The following is a 20,208-nucleotide window of genomic DNA, read 5'->3' on the forward strand; positions in this document are numbered from 1 at the left end:
CTGCCGTGAGTAAAACCCACTGTCCTCTGCTCCTCTGTCTGTCGTCTGTCTCTGTGGATTCTTTGTTTTCTCACACTGGTTCCTCCTCTGCCCCCCTCCCTCCTCCTCGTCTGGCTGATTTTTCTTGTTTTGTCTGATTTTTCCTGTTGTTTTGTTTTGTGTGTTGTTTTGTTTTTGTGTGTTGTTTGTTTTTGTGTGTTGTTTTGTTTTTTTGTGTTGTTTTGTTTTTGTGTGTTGTTTGTTTTTGTGTGTTGTTTTGTTTTTGTGTGTTGTTTTGTTGTTGTGTGTTGTTTGTTTTTGTGTGTTGTTGTGTAAAATGAATTGAATTGGTTGTTTCAGATGGTCTGTGTGAGCAGTGGGCGTGTCTCTGTGCAGTGGGTGTGTGTGTGATGTTCTTCAGGTGGTTGATGTTCTTCAGGTGGTTGATGTTTTTCAGGTGGTTGATGTTCTTCAGGTGGTTGATGTTCTTCAGGTGGTTGATGTTCTTCAGGTGGTTGATGTTCTTCAGGTGGTTGATGTTCTTCAGGTGGTTGATGTTTTTCAGGTGGTTGATGTTCTTCAGGTGGTTGATGTTCTTCAGGTGGTTGATGTTCTTCAGGTGGTTGATGTTCTTCAGGTGGTTGATGTTTTTCAGGTGGTTGATGTTCTTCAGGTGGTTGATGTTCTTCAGGTGGTTGATGTTCTTCAGGTGGTTGATGTTTTTCAGGTGGTTGATGTTCTTCAGGTGGTTGATGTTCTTCAGGTGGTTGATGTTCTTCAGGTGGTTGATGTTCTTCAGGTGGTTGATGTTCTTCAGGTGGTTGATGTTCTTCAGGTGGTTGATGTTTTTCAGGTGGTTGATGTTCTTCAGGTGGTTGATGTTCTTCAGGTGGTTGATGTTCTTCAGGTGGTTGATGTTTTTCAGGTGGTTGATGTTCTTCAGGTGGTTGATGTTCTTCAGGTGGTTGATGTTTTTCAGGTGCTTGATGTTCTTCAGGTGCTTGATGTTCTTCAGGTGGCTGACGGTGTGATCCTGATGTTTTTCAGATGGAGTGTGTGAGAGGTGAGACGTTGGAGATGCCGGCTCTGGGCCGTCCCTTTAAACTGGGCATGTTGTACGACGCCACAGCAGACAAACTGGTGCCAGGTCAGTCACTCGTCGGCCTACATCTTTATTTAAATATATATACTGTTTGTCAGGGGGTTGCTTGTTATTAATGTTCATATCTTGATTTACAGACACAATAGTGAAATAAAAGCTGTGTCCACTGATATATACAGTCTGAGGTTTTATCTAAATGAGGCTTCCTCTGTGTTTCAGGCATGACGCTGTGGGACCATGAGAAGCTGCAGCAGGACATGACAGAGACGCTGAAGCCCAACAGTGAGTTTGAGATGTTGGCGTCAGACTCCATTTCAGATAAGTCCAATTCTCTGGGTGTGGACGCCTCACTCAAGGCCAGTTTCTTTAGTGGCCTCATCACGGTCGACGGCTCTGCTAAATACCTGAAGGACACAAAGACCTCCAAACAGCAGGCCAGAGTCACTCTGCAGTACAAAACCACCACATGCTTCAGAGCGCTGACCATGAACCAGCTTGGAGCAGGAAACATCATGCACCCAGACGTGTTTGAGAAAGGGCTGGCCACACACGTTGTCACTGCCATTCTGTACGGCGCTCAGGCCTTCTTTGTGTTCGACCGAGAGGTGTCTGACTCTGAGAACCTCCAAGACGTTCAGGGAAAGCTCCAGGTGATCATTAAGAAGATCCCCTGCATCTCCATCGAGGGGGAAGGAGCTCTGAAGATGGAGGACAAGGACAAAGAAAAGGTCCAGAAATTTTCCTGCAAATTCCATGGAGACTTCAGCCTGAGTCAGAACCCGGTCACGTTTGAAGACGCCATGAAGGTTTACCAGGATCTGCCCAAACTGCTTGGCCCAAACGGAGAGAAGGCGGTGCCGGTGAAAGTGTGGCTACTGCCCCTCACCTCACTGGACTCTGCAGCAGCTCGCCTGGTGCGGCAGGTCAGTGTGGGGTTGGTGTTTGAGGTGGAGAGGACTCTGGAGCACTTAGAGGACTTGGACATGAGGTGTCGAGATGTTTTGAACAGCACAGAGTTAAAGCAGTTTCCTCAGATAGTCACGAAGATCAGAACCTTCATGGGCTTGTGCTCCGAGTTTAAGCTGGGACTGCAGGGCGTTCTGGCTCAGAGGCTGCCATCAATCCGCGGAGGAGGAGAGGAGGAGGCGGAGCTCGCCGAGATACTCAGGAAAAGAGCTGCATCTCCGTTCAGTCACGACTGTCTGAACCAGTGGGTGAGGTGCAAAGTCAAAGAGGCCAAACTCATCAAAACCTTCTGTCACCTGATGAAGAACACAGAGGTCCTCTCCTCTCAGGATGACCTGGACGACAGGTCCAGTAATGTGAAGAACACTGTGTGCTTTGTCTTCACCTCCCTGGAGACTGAGGAGCCCTATCTCTCTGCCTTAAGTCAGTACTTAAAGGGCTCAGAACAGCTCAGCCCTCGGCCCAAAGACCTGGAGATGGAGCAGTGGTACAGCGACAAAGACGTCCGAGAGGCCGTGAGGACCAAGGCCAAGCTCTTTGGAGATTTTGCTGAGGCCAACAGTGACAATCAGGATGTTAAGTTTCTGGCAGTGGCTTTTAAGGATGAGACCCATAAAGGTTCAACCATCTACCATTACGAAGAAGGATTTGAAGTCAGTGATAACTTTGAGCCCCCTTCAAAGCCTGAGAACATCAGTGTGGACGATGTAACCCACAACAGTTTGACTCTGCACTTCAGCGCCCCCACATGGGGGGCAGAGACGGTGACGGGCTACAGGCTGGAGTACAGCGATGGAGGAGAGTGGCAGCTGTCTGAGACTCAGACGGGGTTAGTCAAAGTGAGCGCCCTGAGCGCAGACACAGAGTACAGTTTCAGACTGAGAGCCGTCACTGCAGTGGGTCTGGGACCGGCCGCAGAACTCAAGTCCATAAAAACGGCTCCTGAACCCGAGGGCCCCAAACGCCTCACGGAGGAGCTGAAGAAAACCTGTGAAGTCATAGAAACCAAAGGATCTCTGCAGATACTGAAGCTTCCACTGACCAGAGATAGTATAGAAATCCCAGGCTGCCAGCGGTTCATCTACGGCACCGACTTCCCCGGGAAGAGTAACTGCACCATAATGCTGATGGGCGCCACGGGAGCGGGCAAGTCCACCCTCATCAACGGTATGATCAACTACATCCTGGGCGTGCAGTGGACTGACCCCTACAGGTTCAAGCTGGTAGTGGAGGAGAAGAAGTCACAGGCTCAGAGTCAGACATCGGAGGTGACGGTTTATAAAATCAACTTTGACCACGGCTTCATGATCGACTATTCTCTGACCATCATCGACACGCCGGGCTTTGGAGACACTCGAGGCATCAAGCGAGACCAACAGATCACAGAGCAGATCCAAAAACTCTTCTCCGGCAACTTTGGGGTGAACGACATTCACGCCGTGTGCTTCGTAGCTCAATCTGCTCTTCCTCGCCTCAGCGCCACTCAGCGCTACGTGTTCGACTCTGTCCTCTCCATCTTTGGGAATGATGTGGCCGAGAACATCCGGGTTCTGGTGACTTTCGCAGACGGACAGCTGCCTCCGGTTCTAGAGGCCATCACAGTGGCAGGAGTCCCGTGCCCCAAAGCCGATGACGGAAAACCCGCGCACTACAAGTTCAACAACTCGGCGCTGTTCGCAGAGAACCAGAGTTCTGTGGTGGGGTTCGATGAGATGTTCTGGAACATGGGGAAAGCCAGCATGAGGAGCTTTTTTGATGCCCTGCACAAGACTGAGCCCAAGAGTCTGACTTTGACCAAAGAGGTGCTGAGAGAGAGAAAGCAGCTAGAGGAAACTGTGGAAGATCTACAGAGGAAAATCAAAGAGGGGTTATCCAAACAGGACGAGATCAAACAGACTGAGGAACAGATGAAGACGCACGAGGCCGAGATCGAGAGAAACAAGGACTTCATGGTCTCTCTCAAAGTCATAAAGCCTGTTCAAGAAGACATCTCAGGAACAGGAAACTACATCACCAACTGCCAGAAGTGCCACCACACGTGCCATTACCCATGTGGCATTGCCGACGACAGCGCCAAGAAAGGCTGCGCCGCCATGGATCAGAACGGGTACTGCACGAAGTGCCCAGGAAAATGCATCTGGAGTGATCATTACAACCAGAAGTACAGATGGGAGTACAAAGAAGTCATCGAGGAGAAGACCGCAGAGGAGATCAAGAAGAAGTACCTGAAGGGAACCAAGGACAAGATGACTGTGCAAAACTTGGTCTCAAAACTGAAAGAGGAATATCATCGGTTCAAGGACAACGTTACTGACATGGTCCAGGAAGCCACTAAATTCATATACCGTCTGAGTCAGATTGCGCTGAAGCCCAACCCCCTGTCCACTCCAGACTACATCCACCTGCTCATCGAATCTGAGAAGAAGCAGCGAGAGCCGGGCTGGAAGCAGAGGGTGGAGGCCCTGGAGGAGGAGAAGAAGAAGGCCGAACTGCTCACACAAGTCGGCACCGGGCAGGAGATTCTGGCCCCTCATTGAGGTCAGTCTGAACAAAGTCTATTTAAAACCGTTAGCTTCTTATTTTCTTTAAATCAAATGTAAGACGTGTTTAGTGTGACATGTTTAGGTGCTAACAGTGAGCTGTGCTCAGGACTGTCCCTGGTGGTGACGTGTTGTACTGCAGAGGTTGTTACTGTAAATCCAGTTCTATAGGTGCAGACGCTCAGCAACGCTGTCAATCAAACCTGTTGCTAACGCTAGCAGGAGTCACCTCAGGGAAAGAAGGCGCCTCATTGGTTTATCTCGATTTACAGACAAAATAGTGAAATAAAAATATTTGAAGTCCAAAATGACGAGTCTGAAGCAGCAGAGACAGAGAGAGACACAGTTTATACACAGAGAGTGAACTGGAGCCAGAGTCGAGCAGGAAGTGCACCATGATCACTTCCTGTTTGGTGCACGTGGCTAACAGGTTAGCTCTGTCCAGAGATACAGTGAGGCAAATAAGTATTTGAACACCCTATGAGTAGAAATCATGGAGGGTCTGAAATGTTCCTCTCAGGTCCATGTCCCTGTGAGAGACATGATCTAAAAAAACATCTGGAAATCACATTGTATGATTATTATTTTTTTTTTTTTTTGTTGTAATTTGTACTTTATTAAAGGAAAAAATATTATACATTACAACTCTCAGACACATTGTATGATTTTTAAATAATTTATTTGTATGTTACTTCTGCAAATAAGTATTTGAGTATTATCTGAGAAAATCAGTGTTAATATTTGGTACAGTAGCCTTTGTTTGCACACAGGTCAATCGTTTCCTGCAGTTTTTCTCCAGTTTGCTCACACTGCAGGATTCTGGCCCACTCCTCCACAGATCTTCTCTAGATCAGTCAGATTTCTGGGCTGTCGCTGAGAAACACAGAGTTTGAGCTCCCTCCAAAGATTTTCTGTTGTGTTTAGGTCTGGAGACTGACTGGGCCACTCCAGAACCTTGATATTCTTCTTACAGAGCCACTCCTTGGTTGTCCTGGCTGTGCTTCAGGTCATTGTCATGTTGAAGACTCAGCCACGACTCATCTTCAATGCTCTGAGGGAAGGAGGTTGTTCCCAAAATCTCACAATACATGGCCCTGGTCATCCTCTCCTTATACAGTGCAGTCGTCCTGTCCCATGTGCAGAAAAACACCCACAAAGCATGATGTTTCCACCCCCATGCTTCACAGTAGGGGTGTTCTTTGGATGGTTCTCATCATTCTTCTTCCTCCAAACACGGCAAGTGGAATTAAAACCAAATAGTTCTATTTTGGTCTCATCTGACCATATGACTTTCTCCCATGATCCTCTGGATCATCCAAATGGTCATTGGTCAAACAGACGGGCCTGGACATGTGCTGGTTTAATCAGGGGAACCTTCTGTGTCATGATTTTAAACCATGACGTCTTAGTGTATTACTAACAGTAACCGTGGAAACGGTGGTCCCAGCTCTTTTCATTGACCAGCTCCTCCCGTGTAGTTCTGGGTTGATTCTTCTCCTTTCTTAGGATCATTGACCCCACGAGGTCAGATCTCACATGGAGCCCCAGTCCGAGGGAGATTGACTCATGTTTATCTTCTTCCATTTTCTCCAAGCTGCTGGGCACTTCCCCTTTGCCCTTTCCTTGAGGAGATCTACAGTTTTGTCTCTTGTGCATTTTGACAGTTCTTTGGTCTTGTCCATGTCAGTAGTTGAGTCTTACTGATTGTCTGGGGTGGACATGTGTCTTTATGCAGCGAACGACCTCAAACAGGAGCTTCTAATTTAGGAGAATAAGTGGAGTGGAGGTGGAGTTTTTAAAGGTGGAGTAACAGGAGGGGCAGAATTCTACCTGATAGACAGGTGTTCAAATACTTATTTGCTACAGTAACATACAAATAAATTATTTTAAAATACAATATGATTTCCAGATGTTTTTATAGATCATGTCTCTCACAGGGACATGGACCTAAGAGGAACATTTCAGACCCTCCATGATTTATAAGTGTGAGAAGTTGAAAAATCACAGGGTGTTCAAATACTTATTTTCTTCAGTGTTTATTCAGTCTGTGGTCACCAGCCAAACGTTTAAAGAAAAAACATTTAACTTATAACAGACAGAACAGACTGAAAGTGAAATTTACTCAACAGGGCACACACACCCCCCCACACCCCCCCCCCCCCCCCCCCACACACACACACACACACACACACACACCCCTACACACTCACACACACACACTCTTCATGTTGTATTTGATCAAACTGTTTTTGTCTCTTTCAGTTCTTGTCTCGTCCTCGTCTCGTCCTCGTCTCGTCCTCGTCTCGTCCTCGTCTCGTCCTCGTCGCTCGGACTTTGAAGACTTTGATTTTAAGTTTTATTTTGGATCAGGATGTTTCGTGTTGTTGCTTTATTGTCTGTAAAACCTTCAAATGAAGAATATTAATCTAGAGGTGATCATTTTGTGTCCAGGAGACGACTGATCATTTGTTTTGATTTGTTGTTTTGTGATTTTTCGTTCTTATTCTGTAAACTCTTTGAATCACTGTGTTGAATTGTGCTGGACAAACTCGTGGTGAGAAAGTGGATTTAAAGAGCCACATGACTCGATTCTCTCACCTGATGTTTCCTCGTCACGTCTCAGATGTTAAATGTGTTTTTACTGTTTTACTGTTAAGAGCCACAGACACAGGAGTCGAGGCTCATGTTGAATCAAACGTTCACTTTTGTTCAGAATCATTAAACAGATGGAAGTGATTTGTGTTTTACACGTTTTTAGAATTGGATAAAATAAATGTTGATATAAACATGATACAGCGAGTTTTTAATTTAATCTCACATCAAACTCAATCTCACATCCGCCCTGTTCACTCACGGTGACGTTCATGCTGGGGGAGCTCTACATGCATGTCTATGACAAAATGTTCAGCAGTTGCCATAGTGACACAACGCACACATTAGTGAACACAGACAAAATATTTTTTCAATACGTCTTTCAAGATTTGGTCCTGTTTAGGAGTTTGATTTTACACAAAGAGGTGAATGTGACTCACTGAAAAACTGTTGGCTAATGCTAATGCTAATGCTAATGCTAATGCTAGCTTGTGACTGTAAAGTTATCTGAGAGGGGCGTGTTTAACAGCACAGATCAGCTGTTGGAGTTTAAATCGGCTCTTTATGCTCAGATTGTGTCAAAATAAAACTCAGATTAAAGTCACAGACAGAGCAGTGCCTACAGTTAGCGTCACACCTTTAAAGTATTTAAATTCTGGAAATATTGACACCGTTTCTTTTGAATAACATTTATTGATATTTTTCTCATGATTCCAACATTGTTTTCACATAAACCAGACATTTTCAGACAAACATTTAGACGATTTCCTTCATCACAAACAGTAACCTGTCCCTGTCTCTGATTGGTCCAAACACCGACCAAACCCCGCCCACCTCCAGCTCTGGCCAATAAAAACACATTTACTTCTTTTAAAATCAAATACAAATCATTTCAAGTGAAGAGGCGGAGTTTCCACAGCAGCGTTTCTGTTCCTCCCTCAGAAAAACAGCAGCTCATCAAGAAGAAGACGCGAAAATAACAGACCCGACTCGTTTAAGGCAGAAGCACCGACGTCTCAATGTGTCAGATGCCCTCCCCCGTGTCCCGTGTGTCAGATGCCCTCCCCCGTGTCCCGTGTGTCAGATGCCCTCCCCCGTGTCCCGTGTGTCAGATGCCCTCCCCCGTGTGTCAGATGCCCTCCCCCGTGTGTCAGATGCCCTCCCCCGTGTGTCAGATGCCCTCCCCCGTGTGTCAGATGCCCTCCCCCGTGTGTCAGATGCCCTCCCCCGTGTGTCAGATGCCCTCCCCCGTGTGTCAGATGCCCTCCCCCGTGTGTCAGATGCCCTCCCCCGTGTGTCAGATGCCCTCCCCCGTGTGTCAGATGCCCTCCCCTGTGTCCCGTGTGTCAGATGCCCTCCCGTCTGTTCTTTTCTTCAGACACATCTTGGCACAAAGCACCAGAGGCTTGTGGAGCTGAGGCGTGCGCTCTGATTGGTCCATATATGGTGAAAGAGGCGTGTCCAGCCGCGTTGAGGGCGGAGGAACGTGGGTGATGCTGCGTTCATGTGATCTCCAACGCTCAGAAGATCCGACTCGGAAAAAACGGGAACAAACGCAATTCGTGTCGGAGTTTCACTGGGAAACTGGTGCGGAAGCGTCGGACGGTGGGAAGTCGGATGATTCCGTACGAATCTCTGAGTTTCCGAGACGACATGAACGAGCATCAGAGGAACGACTGTGGAATCTGGACAGAACCCAAACAAAACGCTGAAATCTCAAACGTAAACGCCACAAACGGATCATCGGAAAAACTAAGAGTTTGATCCAAAACAAAATAAAAAACAACGAAAGCGACGTTTAATCCGGTCGATCAGAAACGAGGACTTGACCGGGCCTGGACCGGGCCTGGACCGGGACTAGACCAAATGTAAACAGCTAGTGTCTAAAGCTAATAAATTAATCTATTTAAACAGTGATAAATACTGTTTTCTGATTGGCTCCTGTGAGCGCAAACACCACATCACCAACAAACAGCCAATCAGACGCTTCAGAGCAGAGGGCCCTGATTGGCTGATGGGTCAAGTGTTTCCTTAAAGGGTCAAGTGCTTTTTAAACAGAGGACGCCACGTTCAGTTTGAGAGAAAAGGCCACGTGTTTGAACAACGGTCAAGAGCTGTAGAGTCTGCGGAAGGGCATCAGGTGTAAAAGTGTGTGCTGTTAGAGATGGGCCCCTGAGAGAGGCCCCAAGGCACTTTGCAAAAGAAGAGACGTCAGACCGAGAGGATGACGTCACCACAGCGTCCGGCTCAAATGAAGCTCAGGCGGCGGCTCATCGGGAGCAACGAACGAGCCAATCAGGAGTGAGGCTTTGAAGGTTTAATAATTCTGAGCGTCCTCTCCACAGAGCTGGTTTAGCCGTGAGCGGGAACTTAGCAACACTGTCAACAGCAGGTACACAGAAAATGAACTGGAGCCAGAGTCGACGGAGCAGGAAGTGCATCATGACCACTTCCTGTTTGGAACATGACGGCGCGTTAGCTCTGTCCATTTATATAAACAGTGTATGCTAGCGCGTTAGCTCTGTCCATTTATATAAACAGTGTATGCTAGCGCGTTAGCTCTGTCCATTTATATAAACAGTGTATGCTAGCGCGTTAGCTCTGTCCATTTATATAAACAGTGTACGCTAGCGCGTTAGCTCTGTCCATTTATATAAACAGTGTACGCTAGCGCGTTAGCTCTGTCCATTTATATAAACAGTGTACGCTAGCGCGTTAGCTCTGTCCATTTATATAAACAGTGTACGCTAGCGCGTTAGCCCTGTCCATTTATATAAACAGTGTACGCTAGCGCGTTAGCCCTGTCCATTTATATAAACAGTGTACGCTAGCGCGTTAGCTCTGTCCATTTATATAAACAGTGTACGCTAGCGCGTTAGCTCTGTCCATTTATATAAACAGTGTACGCTAGCGCGTTAGCTCTGTCCATTTATATAAACAGTGTACGCTAGCGCGTTAGCTCTGTCCATTTATATAAACAGTGTACGCTAGCGCGTTAGCTCTGTCCATTTATATAAACAGTGTACGCTAGCGCGTTAGCCCTGTCCATTTATATAAACAGTGTACGCTAGCGCGTTAGCTCTGTCCATTTATATAAACAGTGTACGCTAGCGCGTTAGCTCTGTCCATTTATATAAACAGTGTATGCTAGCGCGTTAGCTCTGTCCATTTATATAAACAGTGTATGCTAGCGCGTTAGCTCTGTCCATTTATATAAACAGTGTATGCTAGCGCGTTAGCTCTGTCCATTTATATAAACAGTGTATGCTAGCGCGTTAGCTCTGTCATGTTCAGTCTGTGGGTCCGACCTGTCGAGTTTTTGTGGATTCGAGATGAAAAAGTCAAACTGAACGTGGAGTTTTCTGAAGCTTCAGACAAACAACTGGCCACAATATTAGAGAAACCAGGACTAAACCGGGACTAAACCAGGACTAAACCGGGACTAAACCAGGACTAAACCGGGACTAAACCAGGACTAAACCAGGACTAAACCAGGACTAAACCAGGACTAAACCAGGACTAAACCAGGACTAAACCGGGACTAAACCAGGACTAAACCAGGACTAAACCAGGACTAATCCAGGACTAAAGGCACTGAGCTGTACCTAATAAAGTGGCCAGTTGCACACATGTTGAGTGCGCCCCCTGTTGGTGCTACAGGAGATGATTGTATCAGCAGAGGGGGGACAGGTGCTCTGGGGACAGGTGCTCTGGGGACAGGTGCTCTGGGGACAGGTGCTCTGGTGACAGGTGCTCTGGGGACAGGGGCTCTGGGGACAGGGGCTCTGGTGACAGGTGCTCTGGGGACAGGTGCTCTGGGGACAGGTGCTCTGGGGACAGGGGCTCTGGGGACAGGGGCTCTGGGGACAGGTGCTCTGGGGACAGGTGCTCTGGGGACAGGTGCTCTGGGGACAGGTGCGTCAGTGGCAGTGCTCCGTGATGTCCACTACGATGGCCTTTTTCCAGCTAAACAGGAAGTATCCGGCGCCCGCTCCGAGCGCCACGGCGATGCACAGGAAGCCGTTATACGTCATGAAGACGAGCATGAGCACGTAACTCAACACCACCTGAACACAACAAACACACAACACTAACACCGCTACACAACACATGTACAGAAGGAAAAACAGGATTTATTCAACCAACAACTGTTTTCACTCTTAAAACGACCAGAGACATTTTCAACTATGAGACAGAACGAAACATCCAGGAAATCACACTGGAGGATTTAGAATTAATTCAGTAAAATAAGTATTTGTTCAACTACAAACACAAGATCTGTGTCTCTGACCTGTACCTTCTTCTTTCAGAGGCTCCTCTGTCCTCCACTCGTTCTCTGTATTAATGGCCCCTGTTTGAACTCGTCCTCAGTATAAAAGACACATGTCCACAACCTCAAACAGTCAGACTCAAACTCCACTATGGACAAGACCAAAGAGCAAAGGAACCACAAACAAAACTGTAGACACCAGGCCCCGAACACTCAATCTGCAACAGGTAAGAGCTGGAGTCAACAAATCAACTGTGGAGCAAGTATTACAAAATGGAACAAGACCAAGACCTGGGGCTCCACCAAGATCTGACCCCGTGGGGTCAAAATGACACAAGAACAAAGAGCAAAAACCCCAGAACCACACGACCGAGTGAATGACCTGCAGAGAACTGGGACCAAAGGAACAAAGGGACCATCAGTAACACACTACACCACCAGGGACTCAAATCCTGCAGTGCCAGACGTGTCCCCTGATTAAGACGGGACATGTCCAGGCCCGTCTGAAGTTTGACAGAAGCATTTGGATGATCCAGAAGAGGATTGGGACAATGTCACATGGTCAGATCAAACCAAAATACAACTTTTTGGTAAAAACTTGTCACGTTTAGAGGAGAAAGAATGCAGAGTTACATCCAAAGAACATCAGACCTACTGTGAATCATGAGGGTGGAAACATCATGATTTGGGGCTGTTTTTCTTTAAATGGACCAGGACGACTGATCCGTGTAAAGGAAAGAATGAACGAGGCCAAGTATCGTGAAATTTTGAGTGAAAACCTCCTTCCATCAGTGAGGACACTGAAGATGAAACGTGTCTGGGTCTTTCAGCGTGACAATGATCCAAACACATCGCCCGGGCAACGGAGGAGTGGAGTAAGAAACATTTCAAGGTCCTGGAGTGGCCCAGTCTCCAGATCTCAACCTCATAGAAAATCTTTCCCAAAACATCACTGCTCTAGAGGAGATCTGCAGGAGGAACGGACCAAACTACAGCAACAGAGAAAACCTCTGGAGACAGAAAACGACCTGTCACTGCAACAAAGAGAATGTAACAAAGTATGAGACGAACTTTTGTTATTGACCAAATACTTATTTTATAACATCATTTGGAAATAAATAAAAAATCCCACAGTGTGATTTCCTGGATCTTTCATTCTGTCTCATCGTTGAAGTGAAACTGATGAAAATTACAAGAGTCTGGTCTTTTTAAGTGAACAGTTGGTCACACACACACACACACACACACACTCACACACACAGAGACACAGAGACACACACACACACACACACAGAGACACAGAGACACACACAGAGACACAGAGACACACACACACACAGAGACACAGAGACACACACACACACAGAGACACACACACACACACACACAGAGACACACACACAGAGACACACACACACACAGAGACACAGAGACACACACAGAGACACAGAGACACACACACACACAGAGACACACACACACACAGAGACACAGAGACACACACACACACAGAGACACACACACACACAGAGACACAGAGACACACACACACACAGAGACACACACACACACACACACAGAGACACACACTCACCTGTAGAATGTGCAGCAGCGTCTGCAGGAAGTGGGCGGGGCTTAGCATCCTCTGTCTGAAAGAGAGAGAGGAGGAGGAGGAGGAGGAGGGAGAGGAGGAGGAGGAGGAGGAGGGAGAGAGGAGGAGGAGTGAGAGAGGAGGAGGAGAAGGGAGAGAGGAAGAGGAGGAGGAGGAGGAGGAAGAGGAGGGAGAGGAGGAGGAGGAGGAGGAGGGCGAGAGGGAGGAGGAGGAGGGAGAGGAGGAGGAGGAGGAGGAGGAGGAGGAGGGAGAGGAGGAGGAGGAGGAGGAGGGAGAGGGGGAGGAGGAGGAGGGAGAGGAGGAGGAGGAGGAGGGAGAGGAGGGAGAGGAGGAGGAGGAGGAGGAGGAGGGAGAGGAGGAGGAGGAGACATTTATCATATGAGGATTATGTCAAAAGCTCAAAATGGTGGAGTGAGACCTGACGATTTCTGCTTTTGTTTCAACTGATCTGCTCCACCCGACACGCTCCACCCGACACGCTCCACCCGACACGCTCCACCCGACACGCTCCACCCGACACGCTCCACCCCACACGCTCCACCTCACACGCTCCACCCGACACGCTCCACCCGACACGCTCCACCTCACACGCTCCACCTCACACGCTCCACCCCACACGCTCCACCCGACACGCTCCACCCGACACGCTCCACCTCACACGCTCCACCCGACACGCTCCACCCCACACGCTCCACCCGACACGCTCCACCCGACACGCTCCACCTCACACGCTCCACCCGACACGCTCCACCCCACACGCTCCACCCCACACGCTCCACCTCACACGCTCCACCCGACACGCTCCACCCGACACGCTCCACCCGACACGCTCCACCCGACACGCTCCACCTGACACACTACAGACTGCCCATCCCCGTCCCCGCCCCCGCCCGTCCCCACCCGTCCTACCCCACAGTCTTGTGCGTCTCCATCAGCACGGTGCCGTCACTTCCTGGGAGGGGCATAGAGTTGTAGCGCACGTTCACTTGGCTCCGCCTCAAAAGCACCTCTCGACCAATCTTCAGCCCCTCGTACAGAGCGGCCAATAGGAAGACTCCCAGACACGCCAGCACCATCTCTGATTGGACGGGAGGGAGCAGAGGGGCGGGGTTAGAGGGCGGGGCTAGAGCGCGGCCATAAGATCTTTAATAAAACACGTCAAAACGGGCGTCACCTCCGGGAGAGTTGATGACCAGTCCAGAAAACAGCAGCTCCACGTTTTTGTAGCCGAAATAAAACGTCATGACCTAGAGGAAGACACGGTGAGTCCTCTGCACCCTCTGACCCTCCTCTGACCCTCTGACCCTCCTCTGACCCTCCTCTGACCCTCCTCTGACCCTCCTCTGACCCTCCTCTGCACCTCCTCTGCACCCTCTGACCCTCCTCTGACCCTCCTCTGGACCATGTGAGACCCTCCTCCTGCTCCTCCTCCTGCTCCTCCTCCCCTCCCCTCCTCCCCTCCTCCTCCTCCTCCTCCCCCTCCTTCTCCTCCTCCCCCTCCTTCTCCTCCTCCCCCTCCTTCTTCTCCTCTCCTCCTCCTCCTCCTCCTCCTCCTCCTCCTCCTCCTCTTCTCCTCCTCCTCCTCCTCTCCTCCTCTCCTCCTCCTTCTCCTTCTCCTCCTCCCCCTCCTTCTCCTCCTCCTCCTCCTTCTCCTCCTCCCCCTCCTTCTTCTCCTCTCCTCCTCCTCCTCCTCCTCCTCCTCCTCCTCCTCTCCTCCTCTCCTCCTCTCCTCCTCCTCCTCCTCCTCTCCTCCTCTCCTCCCCTCTCCTCCTCCTTCTCCTCCTCCTCCCCTTTCCTCCTCCTCTCCCCTCCTCTCCTCCTCCTCCCCTCCTGCTCCTCTTCCTCTTCTCCTCTCCTCCTCCCCTCTCCTCCTCCTCTCCTCCTCCTCTCCTCCTCCTCCTCCTCTCCTCCTCCCCTCCTGCTCCTCCTCCTCCTCTCCTCTCCTCCCCTCCTCCTCCTCCTCTCCTCCTCCTCTCCTCCCCTCCTCCTCCTCTCCTCCTCTCCTCTCCTCCCCTCTCCTCCCCTCTCCTCCTCCTCCTCCTCCGGTCTCATGCACTAACACTAAACGTACCATGCCCATGTGTCCGCCGTGGTCGCCTCCGTTCCCGCCGTGTCCTCCGTGCGTGGTGAGGGTGGGCGCCTCCGTCATGGCGTGGTGGTCGTGGTGGGCGTGGCCACTGTGGTCCATGTTTGAATGATTCATTTCTGAAAAACAAACACAACTTCAGCGGCTCAGCGAGAAGAAACGACGAACACGTCTAAAGATCTGAACAGTTTGAAGAACGGGGCGGGTTTAATCCAGGTCCAGGTCAAAGGTCACGACTAACCCTGACGTCTGAACTTTAAACTCCCAGAATGCATCAGTCCTACCGTCTGTGCCTCTCGCCGCGCTCCTCTGCGTCTGTTCAAACCTGACTCAAAAACACCCGAAGTTTCGCCGTCCTGTGACATCATCAGCATCACCGCAGTAACCACGGAAACCGCATCCAGACGCCCGGCCGTAATCTGATTGGCCGTCGGGCCCTGAGGCCGAACAAGCGCTGCAGCCAATCACAGCGCAGCGTTTAGGACAATTAAATAAAGGTCAAGTGTCTTAATCTGTTTACTGTGTCCTGTGTCCTTAAGGGAGGAAGGAGGCGAGGAGTGAGGAGTGAGGAGGCGAGGAGGCGAGGAGGCGAGGAGGCGAGGAGGCGAGGAGGCGAGGAGGCGAGGAGGCGAGGGGCGAGGAGGCGAGGAGGCAAGGGGCGAGGAGGCGAGGGGGCGAGAAGGCGAGGAGGCGACCAACAGGTGAAAACAAAAAAAATCCAAAAACAAAGATGAACAAGACCAAAATAAACATGTGAAGTATTTAAAATACTCAGAGATAAAAGTATGTGAAGTATTTCAAATACTCAGAGATAAAAGTATGTGAAGTATTTCAAATACTCAGAGATAAAAGTATGTGAAGTATTTCAAATACTCAGAGATAAAAGTATGTGAAGTATTTCAAATACTCAGAGATAAAAGTATGTGAAGTATTTAAAATGTGATTGACACTAGAGGAAGTTTGGATCAGTCTGACAGTAAAACACACGAACTGTTACATCATCTCTGTCTGTCTCTCTGTCTCTGTCTCTCTCTCTCTCTCTCTGTCTCTCTCTCTGTCTCTCTCTCTGTCTCTCTCTCTGTCTCTCTCTCTGTCTCTCTCTCTGTCTCTCTCTCTGTCTCTCTCTCTGTCTCTCTCTCTGTCTCTCTCTCTGTCTCTCTCTCTGTCTCTCTGTCTCCTCCACAGACACTATTTGAGTAACATTTAAAAAGTGAAATATAAAGTTTTTGTTTGTCCATTTTTCTCACAGGACAAAGTGTGTGTGTGTGTGTGTCGTGTGTGTGTGTGTGTGTGTGTGTCGTGTGTGTGTGTGTGTGTAGGGGTGGGCGGGGTGTGTAGGGGGGTGTGTGTGTGTGTGTGTGTGGGTGTGGGTGTGTGTGGGGGGGTGTGTGTGTGTGTGTGTCGTGTGGGGGTGTGTGTAGGGGTGTGTGTTGTGTGTGTGTGTCGTGTGTGTGTGTGTGTCGTGTGTGGGGGTGTGTGTAGGGGTGTGTGTCGTGTGTGTGTGTGTGTGTGTGTAGGGGTGGGGGGTGTGTGTAGGGGTGTGTGTCGTGTGTGTGTGTGTGTGTGCAGTTTTGTGTGTTTGTACGACTTCAGTAAACATCAGTGAAAAGACTCAGTGTCTCTGTGTTTGTGGACGTTACGTTAGCGTCTGATGAACTGTTAATATGTTACGTAAACACACCAGACAGTTTGAGCGTTAGCGTGTTAGCGTTAGCGTTAGCATACTGTACTGCTGTTCAGCCTGGTGTTCTCTATTTCATTGTTATTAAATTTTGCCTTTAAAGATAAAATGTCTGTTATTTGTCTCGGATTTTCTAAAATAAAATCCCCCAAAGAAACGACTTATCGTCCAGTGCGACTGTGTGTTTTTCTTCTTTATTGTGCATTTTTCACTTATTCTCCAGAGCGACGTACGGTCCGGAAAATAATCTGCAGAGAGTGAAACGAGCAGAGAGTGAAACGAGCAGAGAGTGAAACGAGCAGAGAGTGAAACGAGCAGAGAGTGAAACGAGCAGAGAGTGAAACGAGCAGTTTTTGTTGACCCTCCCGTGACCTCCGCCTTTGGGAGGTGTAAATGGTCGTTTGGTTTAAATCTGGGGCGTTCACGTCTCGCTGAATCGTGTCTGTTCATGGACACGTCACTGTCCAAACCAAATAAAAGATGAATTAAAGTCAAACTCAGGTGTTTTCTCGGTGTCGTCACGTCTGAACACGTCACTTACACAGTCTGGGATTGGATCAGTACTTCCCTAGTCCTTAAGCAAGACACTTAACCTGCCAGTCCCCCGGCGCCCCCTGCTGGACGGTGCTCGTCCTGTGGAGCCAAACGTGCCCCAGGACAGATATTTTATATAAACCGACGTCGAGCTCTGTCTGCGTCGTTAAGAAGCATTTTACTGTCACAGAATCAGGAAGTGTGCGTTAGCATGCTAGAGCCAAACACAGAAGGAAACAGAAGTGAATCTGACAAGACAAAAGAACAAGGAACAAGGAACTGTGACTAGACCAGGACTAGACCAGGACTGGACCAGGACTAGACCAGGACTAGACCAGGACTGGACCAGGACTGGACCAGGACTGGACCAGGACTAGACCAGGACTGGACCAGGACTAGACCAGGACTGGACCAGGTCTAGACCAGGACTAGACCAGGACTAGACCAGGACTGGACCAGGACTAGACCAGGACTAGACCAGGACTAGACCAGGACTAGACCAGGACTGGACCAGGACTAGACCAGGACTGGACCAGGACTAGACCAGGACTAGACCAGGACTAGACCAGGACTAGACCAGGACTAGACCAGGACTGGACCAGGACTGGACCAGGACTGGACCAGGACTAGACCAGGACTAGACCAGGACTAGACCAGGACTAGACCAGGACTGGACCAGGACTGGACCAGGTCTAGACCAGGACTAGACCAGGACTGGACCAGGACTGGACCAGGACTAGACCAGGACTAGACCAGGACTAGACCAGGACTGGACCAGGACTGGACCAGGACTGGACCAGGTCTAGACCAGGACTAGACCAGGACTGGACCAGGTCTAGACCAGGACTAGACCAGGACTAGACCAGGTCTAAACCAGGACTAGACCAGGACTAGACCAGGACTAGACCAGGACTGGACCAGGTCTAGACCAGGACTAGACCAGGACTGGACCAGGTCTAGACCAGGACTGGACCAGGACTGGACCAGGACTGGACCAGGTCTAGACCAGGACTAGACCAGGACTGGACCAGGTCTAGACCAGGACTAGACCAGGACTAGACCAGGTCTAAACCAGGACTAGTCCAGGTCTAAACCAGGTCTAGTCCAGGTCTAAACCAGGTCTAGTCCAGGTCTAGTCCAGGTCTAAACCAGGTCTAGTCCAGGTCTAGTCCAGGTCTCAGGTGAGCTCTTATCGTCCTTGAGGTGTTGGACTGTGGACTCATAAATGTGGCGTGTGGCGTCTGAACACCGGGTCAGTTTAGCTTTAGCTTAATCGTTGATTCTCGTAGATTCTTCAGCGTCGCGTCGTCGTTTTGGTCCAAATGTAAAAATGTGCTGCTCTAGTGTGACGTGCGTCTGTCCACAGGGGGCGCTACAGCGGCGCTTTAGTGTGACGACGTTTACGGCGACGTCAGCTCCACTGGACACCACAGTTTTATAACACGGACGTCAGTGGATTTGTTTGTTTTATGAAGAGTTTTTAGATGAATTTTGTGATTTAAAAAGTGTAAATTATAACAGAGATGAGAACCATAAAGACACAAGCACAACAGGACAGATTTAAACTAAACATTTGGAGCCACGGGCACTTTCACCAACCTGAGGAGAAGAAGGGAGTCCTGGTCTGGATCAGGTCTGGATCAGGTCTGGATCAGGTCTGGATCAGGTCTGGATCAGGTCTGGATCAGGTCTGGATCAGGTCTGGATCTGTGGAGACAAAAAAAATGGTCAGATAATTTTGACCAATCACAATCCAGACAAACCGACCAATCAGCTCCAACCTCCCCAGAGCAACAGCCAATCAGCTCTCACCTCTAGAACAACAGGCTCCAAACCAGGACTGAACCAGGACTGAACCAGGACTGAACCAGGACTGAACCACCTCAGCTGCTCCTCTCGACGTGGAGGAGCAGCGGCTCTACTCTGAGCTGCTCCTGTGTGACTGAGCTCCTCAGTCGCCCTGAGGAGGAAACTCATTTCTGCCTCTTGTATCTGGACCTCGTCCTTTCGGTCCCAGACTCATGAGGTGAACAGACCGACTCCCTGGACTCCCGCTCTTAGTCTGACCCCCTTGACCTGTTTGTCAGGAGTGACCCAGGGGCATGAGGGTCGGGCTCCTTGTGTTTTTTTAATGTGTGAGCAGCATCTGACACACAGGGAGGGCATCTGACACACAGGGAGGGCATCTGACACACAGGGAGGGCATCTGACACACAGGGAGGGCATCTGACACACAGGGAGGGCATCTGACACACAGGGAGGGCATCTGACACACGGGCTGCACATCTCCAACAAAATGCACAATACAAACACAAATAAACAAGACCAAGGTCCAAACTCGGTCTAAACCAGGACTAAACCAGGACTAAACCAGGACTAAACCAGGACTAAACCAGGTCTAAACCAGGTCTAAACCAGGTCTAAACCAGGTCCAAACCCTGACCACACTCTTGTGGAGGTCAGTGACACTCAGAACACTTTTCTCACCTTCAGATCTCGCGCGTTTTGCTCCGTTGTTGTGTTTTTCGTGAGATTTCGTGAGATTTCGTAGTTCTTGTGTCGGGTTTTCACACAAACGGTGAAACGTTCCGCAGAAATCACCAAACTTCTCCGGAGCAGATTTAACCCTCTGCGCTCGAGACTCCACACTTCCACGTCTCTGCGTCTGACGTCAGCGCGCCTGGGCCGTGTGTCAGCCACGTCACTGCGCGTGGTCAGGTGACGCTCACGTGCTCATAATCCGCTGAGGCTTTTATTGTTGATTTTTATGGTCACGGGGGAGTTTTAAGGTCCTATATTAGACAAAAGTGACTCTTTTGGGGTCTAAGACATGTTATAATGTTATA

At 49.5% G+C, this 20,208-nt stretch overlaps 2 protein-coding genes across 2 annotated transcripts; one reads left to right on the top strand and one right to left on the bottom strand.

Annotated features, from left to right (window-relative positions):
- Positions 1-6,909, top strand: LOC117379629 (uncharacterized). The gene is made up of 4 exons (XM_033976336.2): positions 1-5; positions 1,027-1,126; positions 1,301-4,585; positions 6,850-6,909. Exons 2-3 carry the CDS (start codon positions 1,027-1,029, stop codon positions 4,582-4,584), a joined length of 3,384 nt encoding a protein of 1,127 aa, XP_033832227.2. The 5' UTR covers positions 1-5; the 3' UTR covers position 4,585; positions 6,850-6,909.
- Positions 6,910-8,353: 1,444 nt separating this feature from the next.
- On the bottom strand, positions 8,354-20,022 carry slc31a1 (solute carrier family 31 member 1). Its single transcript, XM_033976103.2, has 7 exons — positions 19,850-20,022; positions 18,962-19,069; positions 15,133-15,266; positions 14,236-14,308; positions 13,971-14,139; positions 13,044-13,098; positions 8,354-11,246 (listed from the first exon to the last, which is right to left on the bottom strand). Exons 3-7 carry the CDS (start codon positions 15,262-15,264, stop codon positions 11,100-11,102), a joined length of 576 nt encoding a protein of 191 aa, XP_033831994.1. The 5' UTR covers positions 15,265-15,266; positions 18,962-19,069; positions 19,850-20,022; the 3' UTR covers positions 8,354-11,099.
- Positions 20,023-20,208: the final 186 nt, after the last annotated feature.

The sequence above is a fragment of the Periophthalmus magnuspinnatus genome, chromosome 12, assembly GCF_009829125.3.
Source record: "Periophthalmus magnuspinnatus isolate fPerMag1 chromosome 12, fPerMag1.2.pri, whole genome shotgun sequence".
In the NCBI taxonomy this organism is placed as follows: domain Eukaryota; kingdom Metazoa; phylum Chordata; class Actinopteri; order Gobiiformes; family Gobiidae; genus Periophthalmus; species Periophthalmus magnuspinnatus.

Excerpts from the sequence above, each read along its gene's own strand:
- slc31a1 (XM_033976103.2), bottom strand. The coding sequence starts at position 15,264 with ATGAATCATTCAAACATGGACCACAGTGGCCACGCCCACCACGACCAC. Across the intron at positions 14,140-14,235 it reads GGTCATCAACTCTCCCGGAG|AGATGGTGCTGGCGTGTCTG; the intron begins GTGACGCCCGTT and ends CCGTCCAATCAG. Across the intron at positions 11,247-13,043 it reads CGCTGCTGCACATTCTACAG|GTGGTGTTGAGTTACGTGCT; the intron begins GTGAGTGTGTGT and ends TGTTGTGTTCAG.
- LOC117379629 (XM_033976336.2), top strand. The coding sequence starts at position 1,027 with ATGGAGTGTGTGAGAGGTGAGACGTTGGAGATGCCGGCTCTGGGCCGT. Across the intron at positions 1,127-1,300 it reads AGCAGACAAACTGGTGCCAG|GCATGACGCTGTGGGACCAT; the intron begins GTCAGTCACTCG and ends TCTGTGTTTCAG.